Below are 25057 nucleotides of genomic sequence, written 5' to 3' on the forward strand. Positions count from 1 at the left end.
GGGAGCCAAGGCTGGTGGGTCTAACAGGCAGCAGGTGGCAGGTCTGGGATTCACATGGAGCTCTGGAGGGCTCCAGAGGCCACTGATCTGTCACCATGAGCTGCCGGCATGGCTGGACGTAGGTTGGGATTCGACTGACAAAGCGTCAGTGAATGCTGGGCTTTCCATCATGTTTCTGTGGAACAAGGGCTCTCCTCAGAAACTCCTTTCTAGCGCCAGACTGGGAACAGTTGGGGGCATAAGGGAGTGACAAGGTTTGCTGTCCAGGCATTTACAGCTGATTAGGGGAGAGGTTCTTTCCAGAGCTGTAGAACTTGGACAGCATGTTTGCTTTCTCTGGTGAGACTGAAGCAGTTCAGGTGGGGTTGGAGGGTGAGGCTGAGACTCAGCGCCTGTGTCTCTTTAATGGCAGGTTCTCTACGAAATGACGGTGTGGACAGGGGATGTGGTAGGCGGGGGCACTGACTCCAACATCTTCATGACCCTCTACGGCATCAATGGGAGCACAGAGGAGATGCAGCTGGACAAAAAGAAAGCCAGGTACCTGGAGGCAGCCCCTGCCCCTCACCCCTCCCACATTCAACTCTTCCCCTCTGCTCTAACCTGCCTTCAACCAGGCTGATTCTCACATGCCCACTGCAGACCATGGGGCCTTCTATCTTCTGCCTTTCTGTCTCAGTACCTTCCTCTTTCAAGGGCCAGCTCAAATCTACCTCCCCCAGGAAGTCTGCCTTGATCACTTCCACCCAGACCAAGTCCTTCCTTTCTTCTTTCTTTCATTTGGTCACTTAAAATTGTTTATTGTAAGGTTGGTAGATTAGCTGATGGTATTGTATCATTGTTAATGTCTCAGTTTTATTAATTGTACTATGGCAATATAAGATGTTGACATTAAGGGAAGCTAGGTGAAGGGGGCCCAGAAGCACTGTTCTATTTTTGCAGCTTTTCTGTAAGTCTCATATGACTACCAAATAATATGCAGTCAATTTTCAAAACATTAAAAAAAGATTGAACATCTAGTATATGCCAGGCACTGACTCAGGCACTGAAGAGATGATATAACCAAGAAGACAAGGTCCTTGTACTTACAGAGCTTAACCTAAGGAGGGCAATAGTAGCAACAGTAACATTTACGGGAGCCTGTTTGCACCAAGCATTGTTCTATAATAAGCCATGTATTGACCCACTTAGTCCTTTCCACAACCCTATGAGGACAATAATTATCATCCCCATATTACAGGTGAGAAACTGAGGCACAGCAAGGTAAATTCATGTGCTCAAAATCCCATGGCCATTAAGCTGTGGCACTGCAAACTACACCCAGATGGCCCCCAGTCCTAAGCACTCATAAGTGATCAATAATGACACTAAAGATGGCCCTCCTGTAGTGCTTACTGTCCGTGCCTTCCCTTAGATTCCCAGTTTAGACAGTCCTGGGTTTGGGCTGGTTTGCCATGTTCAGCCATTGTCCCCCAAACATCGCTGGCCGTTGACATTTTAAGAACCAGAGATGACAGGTTCAGAGCCTCAGCTTAGCATTTTAAAAACCCACCCACAGCAACTTGCCTCTGAACCTACAACACTCCTTCCACTAGCTGGAGGTCAGGACCCAGGTAGCTTCCTTTTTGAGCCTCTCATACCCCTCAGCTCTTGCTTTGCATGTAGTAGGCACTCAGTACTTTTGGATTGAGGTGGTGATGAGGACATTGTGGATGATAGTGAGGAGGTTGATATTGATGGGCAAAGCTCTGGCTCACACAAGCTGCTCTGTCCATGAAAAGAAATGCTGCCTGGCTCTCAAGAGCTTCAGTAACCACATCCTCATCATCGCCAACACCACCATCATCACAATTACCATTCCCAGCATCATGAACTTCATCCCTATCACCACCGCCACCATCATCAGCGGTAGGGATGATGATTGCGATGATGGTGGTGATGATGATGGTGATGATAGGGATGAAGACAATGGTGGTAGGGATGATGATGGTGATGATGGTGATAGGGATGAAGGTGATAGTAGGAATGATCATTGTGATGATGGTGGTGATGATAATTGTGGTGATGATGGTGATGGTGATAGGGATGAAGGTGATGATTGTAGGAGTGATCATTGTGATGAAGATAATGATGATGGTGGTGGTGGTGGTGATAAGGATGAAGGTGATGATGCTGGGGATGATGATTGTGATGATGGTGGTGTTGGTGATGATGAGGATGTGGTTACTGAAGCTCTTGGGAGCCAGGCAGCATTTCTTTTCATGGACAGAGCAGCTTGCACAAGCCAGAGCTTTACCTGTCCTATGGGCCCTATGCATCTCATCCCTGGGGGTCTGATGGGAACAGTTTTTGCCTGTCTTCTCTTAGCACTTCTGCTTTCTCATTTTGCAACTCCCATTTCCTCCTGGAATTCTTCCCACATCAACAGCAATGGTGATAATAATGGCTACCATGCATTGAACATTTATTCTATTCCAGGCATTGTTGCAAGTGCTTTTTAATATATATTAACTCACAACGCCCCTCTCATCACTCTTTGTACTCTTATCATCTCCACATGGCTAATAAGATGCCTGAGATACATAGAGGTGAAATAACTTGCCCAAGGTCACACAGCAAGTAAGTAGGAGAACTGGGATTTGAACTTAGTTCTAGAAATAAGGGAGGACCAAATGAGAACAGAAACTCTCTACTTAGAGCTTGCTGTATCAAGAGGCTTAGCCACCATCACTTGGTTTGGTAGAGATTTGAAGGCTGTGGGAGGAGGAAGAGCTTTATAGTGAAGCATTATTTTTGGCATGGTAAAGCTGGAGGTGGGGTAGTTAGAATCCGGGTTTCATAATGTGGTTGCATTGGGGAGCATATTTGGATTTGGTTGGGCAGTCTGGTTAGTCCTGAGTTGGCAGCAGGGACAAAATAGGGAAGCTAGGGGTCATTTCCCAAGTCCTGACCATTCTGGAACAATTTCTGTAGAGACCGTGGTTCTTGGGATGGTGGTTGCAGACCTGTTAGCTCAGAGTTCTGTTATCACACACGGTCTGGCTACTGTTGTTTCCATATTCAGTCTCCTATAGTCTTTGCTTCTGTACTCTAACTCCAATCTCTACCCAACCCCATATTCCTGGATTTTCTCTGATTAATTGTCCTACATCTACATTCCACCTTGTTTTCCAGATGTGCAAGGCTTAATTGCTGGTAGAAGAGATATCTTATTTCTGGAAGTATCTAAATTCCAAAAATATTGCTTGAAAATCCCATCATTATAAATACAACCATACTGTAAATGCTTTGAGGCACTTGCTAGTTGAAGGATTTTTGTTTTTTGCTGAATAAAGATTTATTTTGTGAGGAGAGCCATCATTTCTTAATTACCCTGGTTTGCAAGTTCAGAACTGTTACCTGAGACATGTTTTGATTTCTTCATTTGTGTGTGGCCTGATGTTTCACCTGTGTTTTGAAGTCCTTTTTAAGGATGTCTGCATCTTGACTAAGGAATGTAGATAGAAAGACCCACTGGGCATGTGTCATGGGCACAGCTTGGTATTGTGCAAGGTGATGTTTTCCCCAGGAAATGGTATGTGACCAGAACGAGGCTGAGACATGCATGCATATACACAGAAGGTATCGTGGGGTTTTGCCTGCCGCAATGCTCCTGCAGTCAGATGTATTACCCAGGGGCCAAAGCTTACAATAGCCAATAGCAATTCACTCTACCCAACTCCTGAGCTAAATTCTCCAACTTCTCATCTTGCCACTTCAGGGAAAATGGTTCTGGTAAATTAACTCCCACTGAGATGCTGGTGAATTAATATGGCATTCAGAAAAGAATGTTCTAAAAGGTAATACGTACTCTCGGGAGATGAGTCTAACAGTGGGATTTGAGGCAATTGGTGTCCAGTGGGTGTAGAAGCTATTTTTAGACAAAGGGTTGTGGTATTTCTATAGAGGGAAGTAAATGCCTGTGAGGGATCATGCCTAGGCCCAGTAGAGACCTAGTGAAATGCGAATTCCTTAGTCTGGACACAAAAGGTATTTTGTGTCCCTTTTTGTGTCACAAAAGAGTTCTGTTAGGTTTACCCTTCAGGATGGCCTCTTGCTTTCACTAACGCTTAGTGCAAAGAGCATGGAAAGAGACTGAGCTCAAGGGAATGGAAAGAGGACAGACACTCAAAGGGGATTCCAGTTGCCTTTTTGGGAGAGAATCAGGAAATACTTGGCTGTGACCGTGTCCAGGGATATAGTAAGTTTGTAAGTTTTGACTCTCTCTTCCACATCTTTATCACTTGAATCTTAGTCTGGTTAGCAATAAAGCCCTAAGACTGGAAAGGGCTTATCTTTGGGGACTGCATGGGTAGAAGAGTTGGGTGGGAAGGTTGAGTCCTTCTCAGGGAGCTTGGAGGTGGGTCCCAGGGGACAGCATGAATGATGGTGGTCTGAGAGAAGAGGAAGGAAAGCTGAGTTCCAGGCACTGCTGCCTTCAAGGGGCACCCGGGTCAGAGAATTGAAAGGTTCTAGCACTCCCTGCTGGGTACCCCTCTCAAAGCATCATCTGTAGCTCAGAGGCTGCCCTTTAAGAGGACACTGGTAGATATATACTAGGTCTGATCATGGCATTCAAGAATAGCAGAGACTTAGAATCTGTTTGAGATTTGACCTTGTTCTACTCTCAGACCACAGCAAAGATGCTTATGAGATAAAGATGCAGTTCTCCATCACCTCGAATGTCTCATGGGGAATGTACAAGGTCCAGTTTTATCAATGGTCCCCAGAGATCCCAGATCAGCAGAACCTGGGACTGGAGGCTCTGTCTTTTGTACCCCAGTTAATTCAGCCCCCATGGACACTTACATCATCACTGAAGCCAACTCCCTGCTGCTCACCAACCCAGGCTTGGAATTTTCTCTGTGTGAGTTCCAAGGCAGCCTCCCCTTGTCTATCCCCTTTCTGGTCCCAAACTTCTCCATTAACACCACTTGGGGCTGTGTTAATTTCCTAAGGTTGTGATACAAAACTACCACAAACGTACTGATAATTAAAACAACAGAATTTTCTTCTCTCATTTTTCTGGAGGCCAGAAATCTGGAATCAAAATCTGTGAGTGGAAATCAAGGTGTCAGCACTACCAGGTGCCCTGTGGGCTCTGGGAGAGAATCTACTCTTTGTAGCTTCTGGTGGCTGCCAGCAGTCCTTGGCTTGTGCCGCACCACTCCAGCCTTCAAGGCCAGGTCTTCCAATCTCTGCCCCATCTTCACATTCTACCTCCTTTATGTATATGTTGATCTCTCTCTGTCTCTACCTTCTTATAAGGGTGTTTGGGATTACATTAAGGAACCACTGGAATAATCCAGGGTAATCTTCCTATCTCAAGCCTCTTAGCTTAATTACATCTGCAAAGACCTCCCTGTTCTTTTCACCATACAGTTATATACATGGATTCCAGGAATTAAGACATGGATATCTTTTGGGGGACCATTTTTCAGTCCACCACGGGGGCTACAACCCACAGAGCATGGATCTGAAAATCCTGCCACATGAGGAACAGTCAAAGGTTCTAGAGACATTTACATTTTTAAACATTTTATCATGAACAATACATATATATGTAAAAGTACATACATTATTGATACTTATAAAGCAAAAACTTAGGTAAACCTTCCACGCTGCCTTCAGGCCAAGAAATTAAATCTTGCCAGTTCTCAGCTTTTAAGGTAAACATTTTTTTGTCTTATTTCTTTTGATCTCCATCTCAGGGGGCTTTGCTTTCATATCACCTAGATTTCATCCCTAACAATAGGATTTCATATCACCTGGATTTGAATACTACATAAGTAGAATCAGGCCAAATACCTTATTTTATGTCTTAGTTTTTTAACTCAGCCTCAGGTTTTTCATACTTTCCTGAGCTGTTGAGTGTGATTGTGATTTGCTCATTTTCATTACTGTATAGTATTCTATTGAGAAGCCTGGAGAAAAGAGAGATTCAGTGGCTTCTTTCAAAGGATCAGAGAGGGGAGAGAATAGAGGCAGCGAGATTGGTCAGATGTCGACAATTCAATGATTCATTCTGGTGGCAGAACTCAATGTAACAAAAACTCACTAAGGCTTGGCTATGGCTGTCCTAAAAGGAAAAGAGCTGCCAGGGTGGCCATGGGGCATCATAAGTAGAGCTGTCTAAGCATGGAACCACCCAATAGGTTCATTTTGCCCACAGCCCGGAGATTGCTGATTTATCAAAGCAGGGGAATTGCAATAGAGAAGGAGTTTTACACATATGGAGCTGGCTAAATGGGAGACCAGAATTGTATTATTACTCAGACCAGCCTGCCTGAAAATTCAGAGACTAGGATTTTTCCAGGATAGTTTGGGGGAAGAAGTGGGGGTGGCTAGGCAATGGGTGCTTGCTGCTGATTGGTTTGGGGGTACAATCATAGGGTTTTGGGAAATGGTCCTCATGCATGCTGAGTAATTTCTGGTTGGGGCCACAAGAGTGGCTGGCAGGTCCAGGTGGAGCCATTGGCCATCAGACATGCAAAAAACCTGAAAAGATATCTTAAAAGTCCAGTCAGGTTTACAACAGTGATGTTGTTATCTGCAGGAGTAATTGGGGACGCTGCACATCTTGTGACCCCTGGAATAATGGCTGGCAATGTTTATGTTTCCACTTTAGCAGAATTCAGGCTCCTCTCACCTCCTAGCCTGGTGACCTCTCCTTAACTTTATGGAAAGGCTATGATCATTTAAACTATACACTAAATGTCTCCCAAAGTGAGCTTGACCCAAACCCAGCAAGAATTAAGGGCAGTTTGAAGACTAAAGGCAAGATGGGGGTTGGCTAAATCAGATCTCCTTCACTGCCAAAATTTTCTCACTGTTCTAATTTTTCCTAAGGCAATTTCAAGCATGGACTCAATGGCATTGGGTATGGAGAAATTCATACTGGAAGGACAGTGGCCTAAAGAAAAGCTAAGGCTGGCACTCTGGCCCTGGCCAATCCTGAGAGCCCCAGATATGTCCCTAAGATGTCATAGAGACAAACTCCCTGAGCAGCTGCCCAGCCTGATGGGCTTTAAAATCCCATGCCATCCATTCCCATCTGCTAGCCAGGTCTTCACAGGGTCCCTAACCATAACCCTTCCCTGGCTTTGTAGCAATTCTACCATGAAATAGTTGTCCTTCCAGCCTAAGCTTTTGGCCCTGGTTAGCCTCAGGCTGTGCTCAGTCATGGGGCCCAGTGAGGGAGTGGTTGCCAGGCCCTTCCCTAAGGACAGCCTTTCACACAGGCAGGAACAGAAGGAAACCAGAATAGGAAGGACGTGAGGGGCAGCCAAAGGGAGCCCTTCCCAGGTACCACTCCCTCAGCTGATGAGCAGAGGCTCCTTTGAGTAGATGAGCAGCAAAAATCCTGGGCCACACTATAGCCCTGTCCCTCTGAGCCAGGAGCAGAAAGCCTGGAGCAAAGGCTGGCACTTCTCCAAAGGGTGGGAATCCTACTGTGTATCAACTGAGGTGTCTGGAGGGGGTTGGGGGTACCTGGAAGAATGTGGCTAGTGAGCTGGGAAGACTGAAGGACAAATAAGGGCCTTCCTTTGGATGGTTTTACACCAAAAAGAGGAAGTCCAACCAGCTTAACTGGGATTCAGCCTAGAATGAAGGGTGAGGGGTTCAATGTAATCTCCTTGCCATCTTCTAGAAGAAAAGCTTGCTTCTCCTCTTCTTTTCCTTATACCTGTCCCACCGTAAAATCTCCATAAAATGAAGGCACTTGGCTAAACTCAAAGAGTGAAAATTAAAGGGACATGCAAAGCTAAGAATTCTAAAGCTCTTTTGATTTGCAAAATCGTGCTCCTGGCAAGAGTAAGGAATTGAAAGATTACTTGAGAGAATCTCAGTGTGTGACATGAATGTGACATGAGCGCCTCCTTACAGTTTCCATTATATCCTGAGGGAGAGACAGGGCTTCCATTAGAGGAGGAGGGATGTGAGGCTGACTTTGGGAGAACTTTTTCACTTCTATTAATTGTAAAATGCACACACACAGAGCAAGTTATCAGAAGAGATTAAGTCTCTGTTTCGCCACCATTTTTAAGACTAGCAGTGGTTAGTTCTCGATTTGCACTCTTCAAGGCTCAACCCCCATTGTCTATGGCCTCTGTTTTTAAAAATATGACTTGTATTCAAGGAAGCATGACAATTGCCATGCAGAGCCACTTCTCCAGTGCCACCTGCATTACCCCGAGGGCCTTATCAGCAGTATCATCTGGAATCAGTCAGCAGTCAAGCAATCAGTCAGCATTGAAGGTCGAATTGTATACGTAGCACTGGGAAGAGCAGTAAGGAATAAAGATAGAGCATGTCTGAGATGATGAGGTCATTCAGCAGAAAAATAATAATAGCAACAAAAGCAGCTTTACCTTCTATTTGCCTACTGCTTTACAGTTGGCAGTAGCATTACCTAATTCAGGGCACTGTGTTCAGTTTTGCAGATGGCAAATAGAAAAATCTGAATGATGCCATCTAGAGTTGTACAGTGCACAGCCTGCCCCACCATTCGAAATGGCCCTGTCACTCACAGAATCTCATTTAAAGCTTTTCAGGTATGGAATTCTTTTTCCATTTTAAGTTGATTTCACATTCATTTGGTCTTCGTCATAGTTCTGTGGGATTGCAGGACTAGTGTTATTCTCCCCAGACCACAGGTGAGGAAACCAAGTTCTAGAGAGGAACTGGGACTATTCTAGGTGACTGGTAGAATGAGATTAGAACCCAGCACTGGTAGCTCTTGCTTCAGGGCCATTTCTGCTAGCCAAACCCAGTTAACCCAGTCTTTCAGGAACACATGTGGGATGCAAGAGATGGGCTGGTGGAGAGGTGGTGGGACCAGAGGGGCTGCTGAGTAAAGGCCTCATCTTCTCCCTCACCCCAAGCCTGGCCTCCGGCCTGGCCCAGCCCTCCCCAGTGGCCAGCTTCCCTTCTTCATGTCCCTCCTCTCCACCCCTAGGTTTGAGCGGGAGCAGAATGACACCTTCATCATGGAGATCCTAGACATCGCTCCATTCACCAAGATGCGAATCCGGATTGATGGCCTGGGCAGCCGGCCGGAGTGGTTCCTGGAGAGGGTAAAATGTCTAGACCCTCACTCTTCCTTCCTGCCACCACCTACCCCTCCCCTCTGTTCCTCTGGCTTGTCAGTGGACCTTGTTAAAGCACAAATGTCACCCTAGAGGATCATTACATGAACCCAGCCCATATAATCCAATATGCCCTTTGGCATGAATTAATCAGAGAATGTCATTTTATTTATTTGTGTCCAGTGAGAGCTGAAGCAACTGTCAGGTAATTCAACATGAGCTGTCAATGTAACACGGACAGAGACCCAAGAAAGGGGAGGGGTGGTGTGGGCTTCCTTCAGGACAGCAGCTGGGAGGTGACAGAGGAGGAGCAAGGCCTGGGGCAGAGAGAGGCTGCTGTGGTGGGAACTTCAGACAGGATGGCAGAAATCTTACTGGGGTCTCTTGATCATGGAGTTAAGCAGCTGCCACTTTTTCCATTGTGGGCTTCTGTGTCTGAGCTTGGCCATTAGCACCCTGCCTGAGGATCAGTTGGGCTGAGGCCAGCCTTGGGGATGGGGTGCTGGGATCTTCAAGGAGCAACAACAGCGTGGGATTTCTTAGTTCTGCCTCCATCCTCCCGCTCTTCCCAGCATACTTATGTATGGGCACATGCACACACACACACATGCACATGGCCACAGACTCAGTTTCCACCAAGAAAAGAAGGCAGCTGCTCCCTCTCAGGACCTCTCATAACTTCTTCACCTTCCCCAGCCTGTGTGATTCTGTGCCTCCAGGCTGCCCAGAGGAAAGTCATTAACACTTGCTGCTCCAGGGCAGAGAGAAGAGCGTCCAGGGCATAGGGCCAAGCTGCACTCATTTTGATGAGAACCACCATGATGTTAGGAATCCAAGGGCTTTCCGTGCTAAGAGTGGCTCCAAAGCTGGGGTCCCCTGGCAGCCAGGAGGAGCCTCACCTGTAGCCCCACACTCACAAAGGCAATGACAGTGCTAACAAAGATGACACTCCTGCAGCCTCCGTGTCACACAGGGTCCTAGGTATGCCAATGTGTGTATCGTGCTGGTCCTCCTTACATAATGTGTGTCAGAGTCTCAGGCAACACAACAAAGCACCATGGACTGGAGGCTTGGAGCAACACACATTTATTACCCCCTCACTGTCGTAGAGGTAGAAGTCCAAGGTGAACGTGTCGGCAGGGCCACGCCCCCTCTGAAGGCTCTAGGGAAGGATCTGTTCTGGGCCTCTCTCCTGGCTTCTGGCAGTTCCCTGGCACGGGGCAGCAGCATGCCAGTGTTCACATGGTGTTCTCGGTGCGTGTCTGGGTGGTATCAGATTGGACTAGGGTCTACTCTAATGACTCATCTGAACTGACTACACCTATAACGATCCCCTTTCTAATAAGGCCACATTCTGAGGGACTGTGGATTAAGAATCAACATATGAACTCTGGGGAAATACAATTCCACCCATAACACAAAGCCCTGCACTCCCCTGCCTGAGTCAGCCACGCATCCTTGTCCACCAGAGGCCATCCATCATCCATCCTGCGTTGCCTCAGGCTCTTCCTCCCCTGTTGTTCAGCTAGTAGCAGATTTTCTTGAGCCAACAATATAGTGCCCACATCAAGGACTATCCCACAAATGTCAGCACTCTGTTCTTAGGTGTTTGTGGCTGACAGGGGCTCGGTTGGTCTTTCTGTGACTCATTCAGCAAACATCTCTTGTGCACAATGACAGGCACCTCTGAGGACAGTTTTAGGTAAATTGCCCATTCCCAAATTCCAATCTAGCATAGTCCTCATGGGGACTTCAGATCCCATGCCAGGCACACAGGGTCTTTGTCCTGGAAAGGGCCCTTTCCATACTCCGTGGGTCTCTGTTCCAAGCACTTGTCTCAGGTCTGGGATCTCCAGGGTTGGGATTCAGAGAGGGGATGCATGGGCCAGTGGGTGCTGGCAGAGGTGAGGGAGCGCAGGGTGTTACCATGGTGGCTCCCTCTCCCCCAGATCCTACTGAAGAACATGAACACTGGAGACCTGACCATGTTCTACTATGGAGACTGGCTGTCACAGCGGAAGGGCAAGAAGACCCTGGTGTGTGAAATGTGTGCTGTCATCGATGAGGAAGAAATGATGGAGTGGACCTCCTACACTGTTGCAGTTAAGACCAGCGACATCCTGGGTGAGCTGGGGGTCCCTAACACCTCCCACTCCCTTGCCCCTCCTACCCTCAAATTTGGGCTCAGACCCTGGTTTCTGGTCAGGGCATATTTCTTCAGATGACCTTCTAAAACCTAGTTGATCCAAGTCTTCTTCACATCTTTTTCTGTCTGGACAAAGTATTTCTTCCCAGTGAGTAACTGGTTCCCTCCCTCCTCCCTTGGGGAAATAGGGGAGAACATTACTGGGAAGTATGGTCAGCACTCTTGGAAATGGTACAGGTACTTGACGCAGAGTCTTCCCATCTTCCTGCTGCTACCTGGTACCCCTTGTCCAAGTGCCATGCACCTCAGGTATCCTCAAACCCATGTGCTTGGTGGCCATCTACCATGTGCCAGCTTTGGCCGTGGGTCTTAGGATGGAGATGTGATGCCCAGGACCTTGCAGGTCTGACCTTCATTGGAGTACCCACAGTGCAGTGTGGTGAAACTATGATGGATGCAATGTCAAAGTCAAGTTCAGAAAGACAAACGCAGAAGCCACTTAGGCAGACAGGACACCCAGAGGAAGGGCCTTCTGATTAAAAGTACTAGCATGTCAAAGGCCAGGAGCTGAGAGGGAACACACTGTCACCCAGCATGGGGGCAGTGCCTCCTACCTGCACTCCCCTATCCCAAACCTGCTCTCCAGGAGCCATTGCAAGGGATCTGGCAAGCTCATCACACCAATTCTATATGGTGAATGAAGGATTAACTTCTTGGTCATGGTAGCTTACATTTTCAACAGAGAAGCATTTTTCCAAAGAAATGAAGCTCTCATGGTAGGATCTCAGGCATAAATGATAGGTCAGTAAACCTAGTAAAATTTGTTTGGGGTACCTCCTTTCTTCCTATTCTCACAATGGAACTTTCACCCTTACTGCTTAAAGTTCCAAGTGTCCATATGTTTTCAGACCCTTCCATCCATTCATGATGCACTCGGAAAATAATAAGTTCATTGATAACTACAGATGTGTGTCAGAAAAGCTTCACTGGGTCACCCCTTCCAGAAACATTGGGCCAATACCTGTATTTGGCTTAAGCAGATGATATGAAGCTTTAGTGTAGAATTTAGGGAGCACAGAACTTCCCGGCTTCCTTCTGAACCCACTATGTGCAGGAGGTAGCCTACGTTTCTAAATTGTAAAGCCAGCCTATACGACACGCCTTTTAAGTTTGGGTGCATTTCCCCAGAAATCGATGAGTTTTGTACTAAACCATTCACACTTCCTGACCATGACTCCAGTTAGATCAAAAGCTTTTGTGAGGCACAAAGATAAGGTGAAGAAGAGAATTGGACACCTGGGACATTAATTGGCCCTTTCCAACCTCACCACTGACCTTCTTGATTCTGTACTCTGTCCACCTGTACCCCTGGCTCCTCTGAGGAGTCCAGGAACAAGGTCGGAGCAAGAGGGCTGGGTGTCAAACAGGCTGGCACTCTAAGCCTCACCTTGTGCACCCCCCAGGAGCAGGCACCGATGCCAACGTGTTCATCATCATCTTTGGGGAGAATGGGGACAGTGGGACACTGGCCCTGAACCAGTCAGCAAACTGGAACAAGTTTGAGCGGAACAACACGGACACATTCAGCTTCCCCGACATGCTGAGCTTGGGCCATCTCTGCAAGCTGAGGGTCTGGCACGACAACAAAGGTAGTTCCCACTCAAGGCCAGGTTGGTGGGAGGGCAGCCCTCAGCTCCCTTCCTGGGCCCTTCTTCCCTCCCTGGCAGCACACTGACTCTGATTACCCCAGGGTGGCAGGCACGGTTGATGACCACCACGTTGAAGCTTCCATCAGTATGAAAGAGCCAGTGTTTCTGGGCAAATACTTTTAGAGACAAGGCTTAGGTCCTCCTGCTTTCTCCCTGCCTGATTAGTGGTTCTCCATTGTTTGTGATTTCAGAGCATTAATTTGACTTAGTTCAGGCATAAAAATTAAGAAAGCAAAAAAAAAGCTAAATCACCAATTCACTTCCCATGGATTTTCTATAAAGGAATATGTTTGTGCCAGGTGCAGCGGCTCATGCCTGTAATCCCAGAACCTTGGGAAGCCAAGGTGGGAGGATTGCTTGAGCCCCAGGAGTTCAAGACTAGCCTGAACAATACAGTGAGACCCCATCTCTACAAATAATACAAAAAATAATATCTGGGCATGGTGGCATACACCTGTGATCCCATCTACTCAGAAGGCTGAGATGGGAGGATTACCTGAACCCAAGAGGTCATGACTGCAGTAAGCTATGATTGTGCCACTGCATTCCAGTCTGGATGACAGAGTGAGACCCTGTCTCAAAAAAAAAATGCTTGTTTATTTATAATAGTAATCCTAAAGTAGTTGAATTCACTTATAAACTATGAAATAGGATATAAACCAAGTGAGAAATTTATTTTTAACTTTGCAGTGCCCAAGAAATGCTTCGTCATTTCTATAACTGTGATGACGTTCATGTTCTCAACATTTCTTTGTTTATCATTTTGCTGTCTTTAAGTCACTCTTTAGTTTCTCTGGCTTTGGGCCTATAAGTTCTATTTGGTATAATTAGAATAGAGTTGTTAAATATTAAATTCCACCTCCTTGATGCATACTGCTTTCTTCATTCACCTCTTTTGTCTTCTGTTGAAACATGCCTCTGCAAAGCTATCTGCTCAAAGCCTTCTCTAGCCTTTGCTGGGTCCCCCAAATGGCTGCCCAGAGCTGTCCTGAATGTTTGCTGCTCCTCACTTCTTCCAAACCCCTGCTGAGGACTAGCCTATCTGTCATGGTCACTGACAAAACCCAACTCAACAGTTTACAACCTCTCTTCTATAGGAGCTAAACTATTTAGCTTTAACATGGGTTCACCAGTTAAAATTTTTCCCATAACACAGAATAAGCTCAGACTAGGCATTGATAAAATAGTCAGACTTCAAAGCAATAAAATAACAAATAATTACACAGCATTCCAGTTTTCAAATTTCAGTGTATCCCACCGGTCATTTATATACAGGACATCTAAAGCATTCGTGACACGCCTGGGACTCTGTTAGATATTAAAGATACAAACATTTGATTCTTAAAAATACTTTGTGAGGCCAGGTGCTATGGCTCACACCTATAATCCCAGAACTTTGGGAGACTGAGGTGGGCAGATCACTTGAGCCCAGGAATTTGAGATGAGCCTGGGCAACACAGCAAAATTCCATCTCTACAAAAAATGCAAAAATTACCCAACTGTGGTGGCGTATGCCTATAGTCTCAACTACTGAGGAGGCTGAGATGGGGAGATAATTTGAGGTCAAGGCTGCAGCGAGCTGTGATTGCATCACTGCACTCCAGCCTATGTAACAGAGTGAGACCCTGTCTCAAAAAAACAAAAAACCTTTGTGAATTACCACAGCAAAAGTACTTTATTGCTCCTCTTTTTACAACCAAGTAATACTGAGGCCCAATGAGGTTTGAATATCTTACTCAGAACCACACAGCAAGGAGGGGACACAGCCATCACCCAAACCCAGGTCTTCTGATGCCTGTTCTGACCCACCATTCTATGTGCCAGCCATCATTCTGTACCCTCACCACCCACTGTGTCAGATGGCTAAAAAGATGTGTGATGAGAGGCAGCCTCTCTATCTCTGTTTGCTGTACTCCACAGTATCAGGGTGCATCCAGGGTAGGCTTGTCCAGAAAAGCATGCATCTTCCTCACTTGATCATTCAAGTGGCATTACAAGTTTGTGGAAAAACACATACTTGGAAATCATGCTCAAATATCCTTAATGCATCTCTCCTCTTTCCCAAGATGAAAACAAAACAAAGACCCTTGAGGTTTTTTTTCCCCCTCTCTCATTAACCATTCTGATTGTCTTAGGTCTAGCAGCAGGTTGCCTAGTTCTGGTTGAATAACAGTAGTCATGATCACTAGGACCATCTCCTGCCCAAGATACTTCACAAGATTAGGATGAGATCTTCCCAGGATATTCAATGGCGATCACTTAGTCAAAACAAGTGTGAAAACATTGAACCACATTCTGTATATCTCCACAGGCCTAATTAGAGGGATTTGACAGATCAGATTAGTAGGGTTGGCAGGCATAGGGGTGGGGAAGGTAGGGACAAGGTCTGTCTACCCTAACTTGTTTGTCTACAGTCTTTCCTGTTAAAGTGCCTAAACCATTGTTTAGGAAGTATGTTCCCAAGAACTGTGTCCCTGCCTTAATTAGAAAGAAGAACATTATGTCTGTGGGCATCCAACTCTCTGTCTGGCTACCAGCACACACTGGCAAGATGTCCTTGCTATTGAAGATAGGAATCATGCCTTATTCATCTTTATCTTCATAACTGCCTATAACAGTGCCTGGAGCATAGTGAGGACTCAATAAATGTTCGTTTAATTGAGACTCCCCTCAGACCTGAGAAATACCAGGTCTTTTAATCCTGTTCTACCATAGGCTGTATCTCAGAAATAGCAGAGACCCCCAAAGGAACTGGAACCCTAAGAACGAAGAGGTGGTATCCCCCGGCAGCCTGAGCCCTTCCTCTAAGGCTCAACTGCACTGTGAGACCAGAAGCATGGGATTCCCTAACCTCTTCCCAGTTAGCCAGAGAGGGAAGAATTTCATGTAGATGATGATTGCCCCACTTTTCCATGCCAGCGCCATTTACAAGATGGGTATTTTATTCATGAAGGGTGAGAGTGGAGAATGTAGACAGAAAGACTGAGAATGCTGTGCTAAGCATGATTTCGGTAGAAATCACTCAGCAGTCTTGGGTCAGGGACGAGGGGGCGGGGAGGGGAGGGGCGCGTGGGTGGCGGGGGCGGGGAGGGGAGCTGTCTACAGTTCTGACTTCTTCTCTGGCTTCTCTCAACTCTGGACTCCACGGGCTGATCCAGGGTTCTTGCCTTGGTGCCTATTTCCAACCTGGCCTGCTACAAACATCCAGATGCTTGACAGGATGGTCCAGATTACCATGCATTCCACCCACAGTTCACAGCAATAAAATGTAGAGAGTTGCAGATCCAAGATCAGAGGTCGTCTCTGCTTCCTGTCTGCAGCTCCATCTTATCCAAATCTGAACTCCACCTGATTAACCCCTTTGTTCCATGGATGGCTTCCCCTGTTGCTGCCATACCTTCCATCTCAGCCTGTTTCTCAGGAGGAACCTTCCAGAGTCCTCTCGACCATTCCTGCCTTCATGCCCTACCCTTCCTTCCAAACCATCTAGGAAAGTAAAGGCTCATATATTTGAGAAGAAGGTTCCAAAAGTCATGTAATTACATTTCAGGAGCCAGGGATAATGATTGTCTTCAATGACATGCAAGTTTCTGCCTTTCTTGTTTTCATATCATGTCCTCATGTTTTACCTGTCATGTCCTCTCCAGAGACAAAATGAGTAGTCCAGGTCCTTTGCAGCCCTAACAATCGCCTCAGTTTTAATATTTATTTTTGTTAACAAATCAATTACAGATGGCTCTTGCTATTTGCAGTAGTTATGCCTTATAATGTTGCTGTGAACTCTGAATTCGCAAACACTGAACCATTGCTCCTATGGGAAACACAGGGTTAGGTTCCTGTGAGCCTCTGGTCACAACATTTTCACCAACTGATTAATAGATAACCTTGTTTTATGTGTGTTTCTGTTTAAAGACACCTTATTTCATATTTACTGTGTATGCGTTAACATTGAACTCATGATCAATAGCACCGTAACTCATGACTCAGTGAAGCTTATCTAACATGTATCTTCTCTGGAAGGCACATTATAGCCTTCTTGCATTTAGAAACACTAAATAGTAGTTCAGCTTGAGGACCAAGCACTATCTTTGGGGGCCATTTTTAAACAATGAACTCACTAACAAATAGCACAAAAATGTGAAAACATGACACTAAATAGACCGTAAAAAGGACAATTGTTTATGGCATAATAGATGAAACAAGAAGGCAACGTTGCTTTGTTCAGCCTCAGCTGAGAACATGTGCATTTGGCAACTGAAATTTTTTGCCACTCTGCACCTGTCCACAAATGGCCACCTGAGTATTAATTTGGAGTTGCAAATAAATTTTAGCAAAGGGCCAAATCCACAAAGATGAAACATGTGAATAATGAAGGTCAACTGTATATTTATCAAGTACTTACTGTCAGGCATTGTGTTCAGTGCTAGGGACAGAATAGGGAACAGCAGACAAGATTCCAGTCATCTTGATGACCTTCTAGCAAAAACTACATGCATTAGACAAGCAATTAATTTAAATAATGATGTGTCTCTAAAATGGACATCCACAGGATGCTAGGCTGAGGACTCAGAGAAACCCCCACTGAAGAAGGGATATTTGAGCTGAAAACTCAGGAATGAATAGGAGTAGCTATTAGGTGAACTGTGGTGCTTGCTAAAAATGAAGAACACATGTGAGGTAGAATGAATAGCAAATATAAAAGACCTAAAATAGAAAAAAAAAATCTTTATATGTGCCAGAAACTAAAGAAACATCCAGAATGACTACAAAATAGGAAATGGGGGTGGGAGCTACAATATAGATAGGAACCAGGCCATGCATAATATTATAAGCCATGTCAAGGATTGGGTTTTTATCCTGACTGTAATGAGAAGCCATTAAAGCATCTCAAGAACAGGACTCACTCAGAGAAGATCATTTTAGTGTCTGTGGAAGATAGGTGAGGTGGAGAAGAAAATAAACTTTAAAAGGTGATTAAGAAACTGGTGGGAGAATGTCTTGTAATACGATGATAGCAGTGGGGATGGAGAAAAAGCAGACAGACTTCAGAAATATTTAAGGCAGAGGACTTGCTAAAGGTTTGCCTGAGAAGACTTGAACAAGAATGGTGAGAATGCTGGAGGACTTTCTTCATCTTGATAAGTTTAATTTGAAGGCCTGAGTGACATCTAAGCGGCGATATCCAGTGACAGTGGGTTCTGGACCTCAGGAGGAAAGCTGGTTTGAAGGTTGAGCTGAGATAGTAATCTAAAAGTTGTTAGTGCAGAGACAGTAGTGAAGTCATGAATGAAGAGTGAGTAAGAAAGTCTATGGAGAAAGTGCAGCTTGAGGAAAGCAAGGGTGGCATAGAGCAGATTCTTGAGAATTTTAACATTTGAGGTGAGTTAATGGAAAAGGAGGAAGAGGAGGGGGAGGAAGAAAAGAGGAGGAGAAGGAAATACCTCCTCCTTTTGTACTTTCAAAGTGGGGTGTGCTTGGGGAGGAAATTAATGTCTGGTGAACTCTGTAATGCTGAAGATTGTTCACTGGTCATGAAATCCCAAGATGTGGTGTGTCAATTCCCAACTTCATAGTGTCCTGGACATAAATTTAATAGAGGAAACATGAGGCCTCATTTGCTTTCAAATAGCAAAGCAATTCAAAATATTTAAAATGTTTATTTCTCCCTAGCAAATTTCTAGAATCCCTTGCTGATAAATTTTGTTATACAGCTAAATATTTAAGTCATTGTATTTCACAGGGAGAAAGGAAGGGGAGATGAACAGCTTTCTGCAATTTGTGGATTTATGTTTATGGACAAAAATGCTCCTCACTGCTTCCTCCCCCTGCCCCCCCAACACACATATGTACACACACACACACACACACACACACACACACACACACACACAAAGTCAGGAAATCTTTTTCCTCTCTAGCCTCACTCTCTTCTCTCTGGTCCTTTTTGTAATGTGGAATTGTCTTTATTCCTGATTATTCTGACTCATCTAGAGAATGTCATGAAATGAAATATTCAAGTTTTCAGAAACTGGAGCCTCTCTACAATTAGTTATTTTCATTAAAAAGGTTTTCTTTGTTATTCTCTCCTCTTTTTTCCTGGCTCTCTAAACTTTCATTCCAGCTCTTATTTAAATTTTACCTTGCATGAAGTAACTTACATTTTTTGCCCAAGCTAACAGTCCCTCATAGATACCCAAGAGATAACCTTGCAGCTGCAATTCCCTTCCCCTGCTAAATTCTTATGCATCCGTCAAAATCCAGACTAATATCACCTTCTTCATGAAGCTCTCTGATTATCCCAAATGAAGTTAAGTGCTCCCTACTCTGTGCTCTTAAACTTCTCTGTTCATACCTCACTCACAATGCTGAATTGTAATTGTCTTGCCAGTCATAATTGGCAGACTTTTGAGTCTCTCAAGGGTAGAAACTTTGTTTGATTCACATTTGTATGTGCAGTGCCTGTACTTAGTAGGTATTTAACAATTATGTGAATAAATAAATAAATTGATGTTGAACATCAGCTTGTAGCAGCTTCTGGATTCTAAATAGATGGCTCCAGAATTCTATCATTTTCTAGACTTCCACAGATATATCTTTTTCCCCTATAGGTGATTGAAGAATTTCTAGATGCAACAATTATATCAGATACATTTATTAAAGCATTTGTAATTCTCCAAGGGTAGGTGTCATGAATGAAATAGTGTTCTCTACTCACCAAATTCTTGTTAATCAAGAACCTCAGAATGTGATAATATTGGAAATATGGTCTTTGCAGATAGACTTAGTTAAGAATCTTGAGATGAGATCACCATGGATTTAGAATGAGCCCTAAATCAATGATGACTTGTGTCTTTATTAAAAGATGAGGGAACATGGAAAGATGTTGAAATAAGAGCATTTTAGGATGGAGGCAGAGATTGGAGCTGGATATAGCAGTGACAAGCTGAGGAACACCTGGGAGCCACCAAACCTAGGAAAACACAAGGCAAGTTTCTTCTCTAGAGCATTCAGAGAGAGAACTGACCTGCTCAAACTTTGACTTCAGATTTTGGGCTCCAGAACTCTGAAAGAATAACTTTCTGTTATTTTAAGCCACCAAGTTTGTGGTAAATTTTTATGACAGCATAGGAAAATAATATGGTAGGGAAGAACCTTCTGGGGAACAGTAAAGACTTTCTTAGGGTCTCAATATAAACAGTCTGCCTCATGATTTGCTACTGGGTGGAAAGTATTCAAGGCCACTGGGCCAAGATACAACTCACCAAATCAGAGCACAGTCCTATCAGACAGCCTAGAGTCAGCAGGGTTAACTGCAGCAGCTTAAGGCATAGCAAGGCTGGGTGGCCCAGAGTCCTAATGCTAAAGTTGGTGTCAAGTAGCGATCTGTTCAGCAAAGCCATTGCTCCTAACTTTTACAACTGGGATCTCCACAGCCCTGAAATTAGTTTGATGGTAACTGGGGCACAGATGCCAATTATTCCCCTACACATGAAAAAGAGGGGAAATCCAGAACTGAAAGGCATTGTAGATTAATTTCTGATCCCACTCTGCAATTGTGATTTAATTCTGGCCACTGAGACCTCTGCTTTGTGATCTAGCTCCCACCGTGCATCCTGCCATGATTATATCTCCCTGTCTGTGGTTTAGAAGCTTTCTTATGTCCTCGCTTCCTCATTGAAAGTTTTTCCTATTGCTCTACCTTGCTTGAGCCTACTCCCAGAATAATTGACATATTTGTAGCTACATGTGTATTCTGTCTTTTTTTATTTGAGTGTTAGTTCCACAGGTACCATTGTCTTGTTCATGTTCTTTCCCTAATGCCTATCACATTGCCTATAATATAATAAGGACTTAATATATTTTTGTATAATTTAATTATGCCTCTCTTTCAGACCCTTCCCTGTCTTTTCATGCTTCAGTTATAGAGAACTCAGTTTTCCCTAGAATCAGAGTGTTCCGTGTGCTTTAGTGCTTTTAAAAAAAAATTGAGTCCTGACCATGAAACTCAGACTCATGACTAACTCCTCCAGTGCCAGCTACCCCACCTCCCAGACACTAATCACACACATATCCAGACTTCTTCAGTTTTCTTGATGTATTTTTCTACCATGTAAAAACGTGACTCCAATCAGCCAATTCCTTCCATCCTGTCACGGTCAAAATCTGAAAGAAGATGGTTCAGAACCATGGACAGCTCTAAACCACTCCAACCTTGTGACTAGTTGCTACTATTGTTCAGGCGTCAGCCTCTCCAAAGAGTGTGACACCCCACCCCACCACCACTTTGGGTAGCCAAAGACTATCTGATTGCCTTGGGTTTAAAGAAATCTTGAGTCATTAATGTGATCCTCTTCCCCTTGTAGGCAAAGAATTGGCCCTCCTTCCCTTTAACAGACACTGGGTCTGAAAGTAGGTTAATATTATTGGTATGTCTTCAGGCTCATCAGGAAAAGGAAGATTTCTGTATCCTTATTATTTACTTATTTGAGACAGAGTCTTGCTCTGTCACCCAGGCTGGAGTGCAGTGGCACCATCTCGGCTCACTGCAACATCCGCCTCCCAGGCTCAAACTATTCTTCTGTCTCAGCCTCCTGAGTAGCTGGGATTACAGGTGTGCACCACCACACTCGGCTAATTTTTGTATTTTTAGTAGAGATGGGATTTCATCATTTTGGCCAGGCTGGTCTCAAACTCCTGGCCTCAAGTGATCCGCCTGCTTCAGGGTGTGAGCTGCTGCAACCGGCCTTTCTGTATCCTTATTGAGCCCCTACGGTTGAGATACTAGGTTCAGGAGAGGGACAGAGAAGTCCAGGTTTTGTGTCTAACTTCCTTTTAATGATAACTTTCTCCTCCAGGGATGGAAGTTTAAATGTTAATACATGGCTAAACATGTCCTTAGACTCTCTCTATGCCATACTTTTTATGTTTACTTTAAATTTTTTCCAGTTACCTTATGCTTCCCTTGCATAGACATTTATGAGGAAAAACATATTTTGTTTGAGAGTCTTCTACAATAAAGGTGGGGATTTCTGAACAAATACCATAGAAATCAGGTGACAAATGCTTAACTTAAAGCATAGAAATCTTCTCTTCCTCTGAATCTCCCTTTCAATCTTTTTTGTCCATTCAATAGTTCTTTATCAGTGAAAAATTTTAAACATGCACAAAAGTGAAGGAAATAGTATAATGAACTTCCTCATAGCCATCACCCAAGTTCAAGAATTATAAATCATTGATTCATTATTGAATCAATTATTGATTATTGAACTATCAAATTTGAACTATGGGAATTTGTCACATCAGCTTTACCTTTCATACTGTTTTTTTCTTTCTTCTTTTTGGTTGCTGGGGGATATAAAATCAAATCCTAAACTTCATGTCATATCACCCCAAACATAGTTAGTGTGTTTCTCTTTTTAAAATAAATCTTTTCCTACAGAATTACACCACCATTATCATACTTAACAATGATTTATTTGTATTGTTCAATTTCCACTCCATAGCAAATTTTTCCAATACTATGTAGTATGTAAATTTTCTTAATATTGTATATGGAATACATGGAAAATATGTAAATTTCCTCAGTACTGTATACTGAGTAAGTTTGTGAGGAATACAATGTATGGAGGAAATACTGTTTATTGATGTAATATGAAGTACACAGAAGTCTCATTCTAATTGGTGCTAACATTGAATAGTGGATGCAGGGACTGCCAGCCTGATTACTCCATTATAAAGTTTCCTCAAAACTCTTCATCTAGTGGACTTATCCAGTGATGATCAATTAGGGTTACAAATGGTGACTTTCTAATTCTATCATTTCCTATCCACTTAGTAGCTAGAATTTTTCTGTTAAAAAATTCCCTTAGGCTATTTGATTATCATGAAATATAGTTCATAGAGGAAAATCAAGATAAATGATTAATTCTCCATATTTCCAATTACCCAGATAGCTTTTACAATATTGAACAAATTACAACCAGAGTATTTATTTTCTAATTTATCTTGTTCTTCTTGCCTTCTTTGGTTAAATTAAGTCTCTGGGAAAGAAAAAATTTAGGTGTTTTATTTTGAAAAATATAAATTCGTAGAAATATTAGGTTGGTGCAAAAGTAATTGCAGTTTTGCCAAAACCTCAGTGACTTTTGCACCAGCCAATATAAAGAACCTCAGAAATCATCTATTTCAATCCCCACATTCTACCAGTAAGGATACTGAGGTATGGTAATATCATGTGTTCAGTTTGGTGGACATGCTGGGACTGCAACCCATCTGCCAGATCCCAGAGTGTCGCTCTGGGTGGCCTCTTAGATAATGTGTGTGCAAAAGTGTCTGTGGAAAGATAATAGCTAGATTCTCATAATAATTCACAGCTAGGGCTCTATGATGGTTCCATATCTTACTTCAAACCATTTGTTGATCTTACTGAAGAAATGTGAGTTACCTAGATGAATCCTTAGCTTGCCAAAGATTATTTTCAAGGAAGGAGTTGCTTGGTGAAGAAAATTATCTTCCTACCTGAGGAGAATTTTTAGTGGTTTGTGCTGGAGCAAAGAATTGACAGTTCACTTCAGAAAGTAAAAATAGTTGAACAGTTCTGTGTTTATTGAATGCTAAGTCCATATCACTGTGATACAGCTAAGAGGTCCTAAGACATGATTCTCATTCCCTAAAATCTAACTAGAGAAGTCAGGCATACACATAAAAACAGCCACAAGTGTTAGGGCATAGTCATGACCTGAATAGCAGAGATTTCTCAAGATGTCTGTGCTCATGACCAAGAGAATGGACAAGGAAAAAACGCTGTGAGCCTGGGGATTTTGGAGGGCCTTGCAGAGGAAGTGAGATCTAAATTGTCCAGAGGATAACCGGCAGATATTTAAGGCAAGAGAATAGCTGAGTGCCATAATGAGGAGAGAGGAAATGCCAAAGAAATGCTTAAATCCATCTCACTGGGACAGGGGATTTGTAAAAGGGTTCTTCCTTATTGAGGTGAGAGATAAGATGTTGTAGTCAGGCTGAAGAAGGCCCTAAATATGTAAACACAGAGTTGAGCCTTTTGGTCCCATCGGATGTGGAAAGCCACTGGGGAACCACAGGCAGGTGATGGCATGATGAACTCTAGGGAGCAGCTGCCAGTCTCACTCCCATCCAGAGACTGCCATCTCTTGCCTGAGCAGAGTGGGACCCCACACTGGTTCAGAGTTTCTAAGCCTTTTTCTTAAAGTAAACTTTCAAAAACTTGGGATAAAATAATCAATTCTACTAGGACTGGCCATCACTCCCTGGCAGGGCTTCAAATTCTTTTTCCCAGCCACTCCTAAAACTTTACCATTGGTGCCATTCTTCCCTGTCCAATAATAGTGCACACCCATGCATTCAATAAACATTTATTAACTAATATGCCAAGCACTGTTCTAGGCACTGAAACATAGTTACAGTCACAAAAGACTTCTGTTACAAAAGACTTCTGTTCTCATGGGGCTTACAACCTAGTGGAGGAAGACAAACTACAATATATGAGAAAACAGAAACAAACAGTTTGTGAAGTGGGCATATATCATGATTGATGGCAAGTAATTGGGGATTAGGAAGCTTCTGCAAATAGGGTTGTTAACAAAGCCTTTCTCAAAGACAGAACATTTGATCTGACACCTCGGTGATGAGATGGTGTTGATATTCAGAGCTTGGGGAATATAGTTCCAAACAGACAGAATGGCAGATGCGAAGTTTCTAAGACAACAAAGGACTTCATATATCAAGGGGTAAAAAGAAGGCCAGTAGGTGGAACAGAATAAGTGAAGTTGTGAATAGTGTGAAATAAAATCAGAGGAGTGGAAAAGGACCAGATTATGTCAATCCTAATAGTCCTTAGTGAGCAGTTTGTATTTTATTCTGACAGTGATGGGAAGCCATTGGGGGTTTTTATAGGGAGAAGTGACAAAATCTGATTTATCATTTTAAAAGAGCACTATGATACATGTGGAAGGATATTATAGCATTGTGTACAGAAATAAAAGTCTGGATACCAACTAATTACCTATCAACAAGGACAAGATAAATAATTTGGTGAC

The 25057-nt window shown here is 43.8% G+C and overlaps 1 protein-coding gene across 1 annotated transcript in view; it reads left to right on the plus strand.

Moving 5' to 3' along the window:
* LOXHD1 (lipoxygenase homology domains 1) overlaps positions 1–25057 on the plus strand; it is a 186254-nt gene that overhangs the window by 144398 nt on the left and 16799 nt on the right. Inside the window, exons 34-37 of the mRNA XM_037738984.1 lie at positions 413–540; positions 8999–9116; positions 11078–11252; positions 12738–12923. Coding sequence (XP_037594912.1) covers positions 413–540; positions 8999–9116; positions 11078–11252; positions 12738–12923 — 607 coding nt within the window. The remainder of the gene's footprint in view (positions 1–412; positions 541–8998; positions 9117–11077; positions 11253–12737; positions 12924–25057) is intronic.

Source organism: Cebus imitator, unplaced genomic scaffold (genome assembly GCF_001604975.1).
Source record: "Cebus imitator isolate Cc_AM_T3 unplaced genomic scaffold, Cebus_imitator-1.0 Scaffold60, whole genome shotgun sequence".
NCBI lineage: Eukaryota > Metazoa > Chordata > Mammalia > Primates > Cebidae > Cebus > Cebus imitator.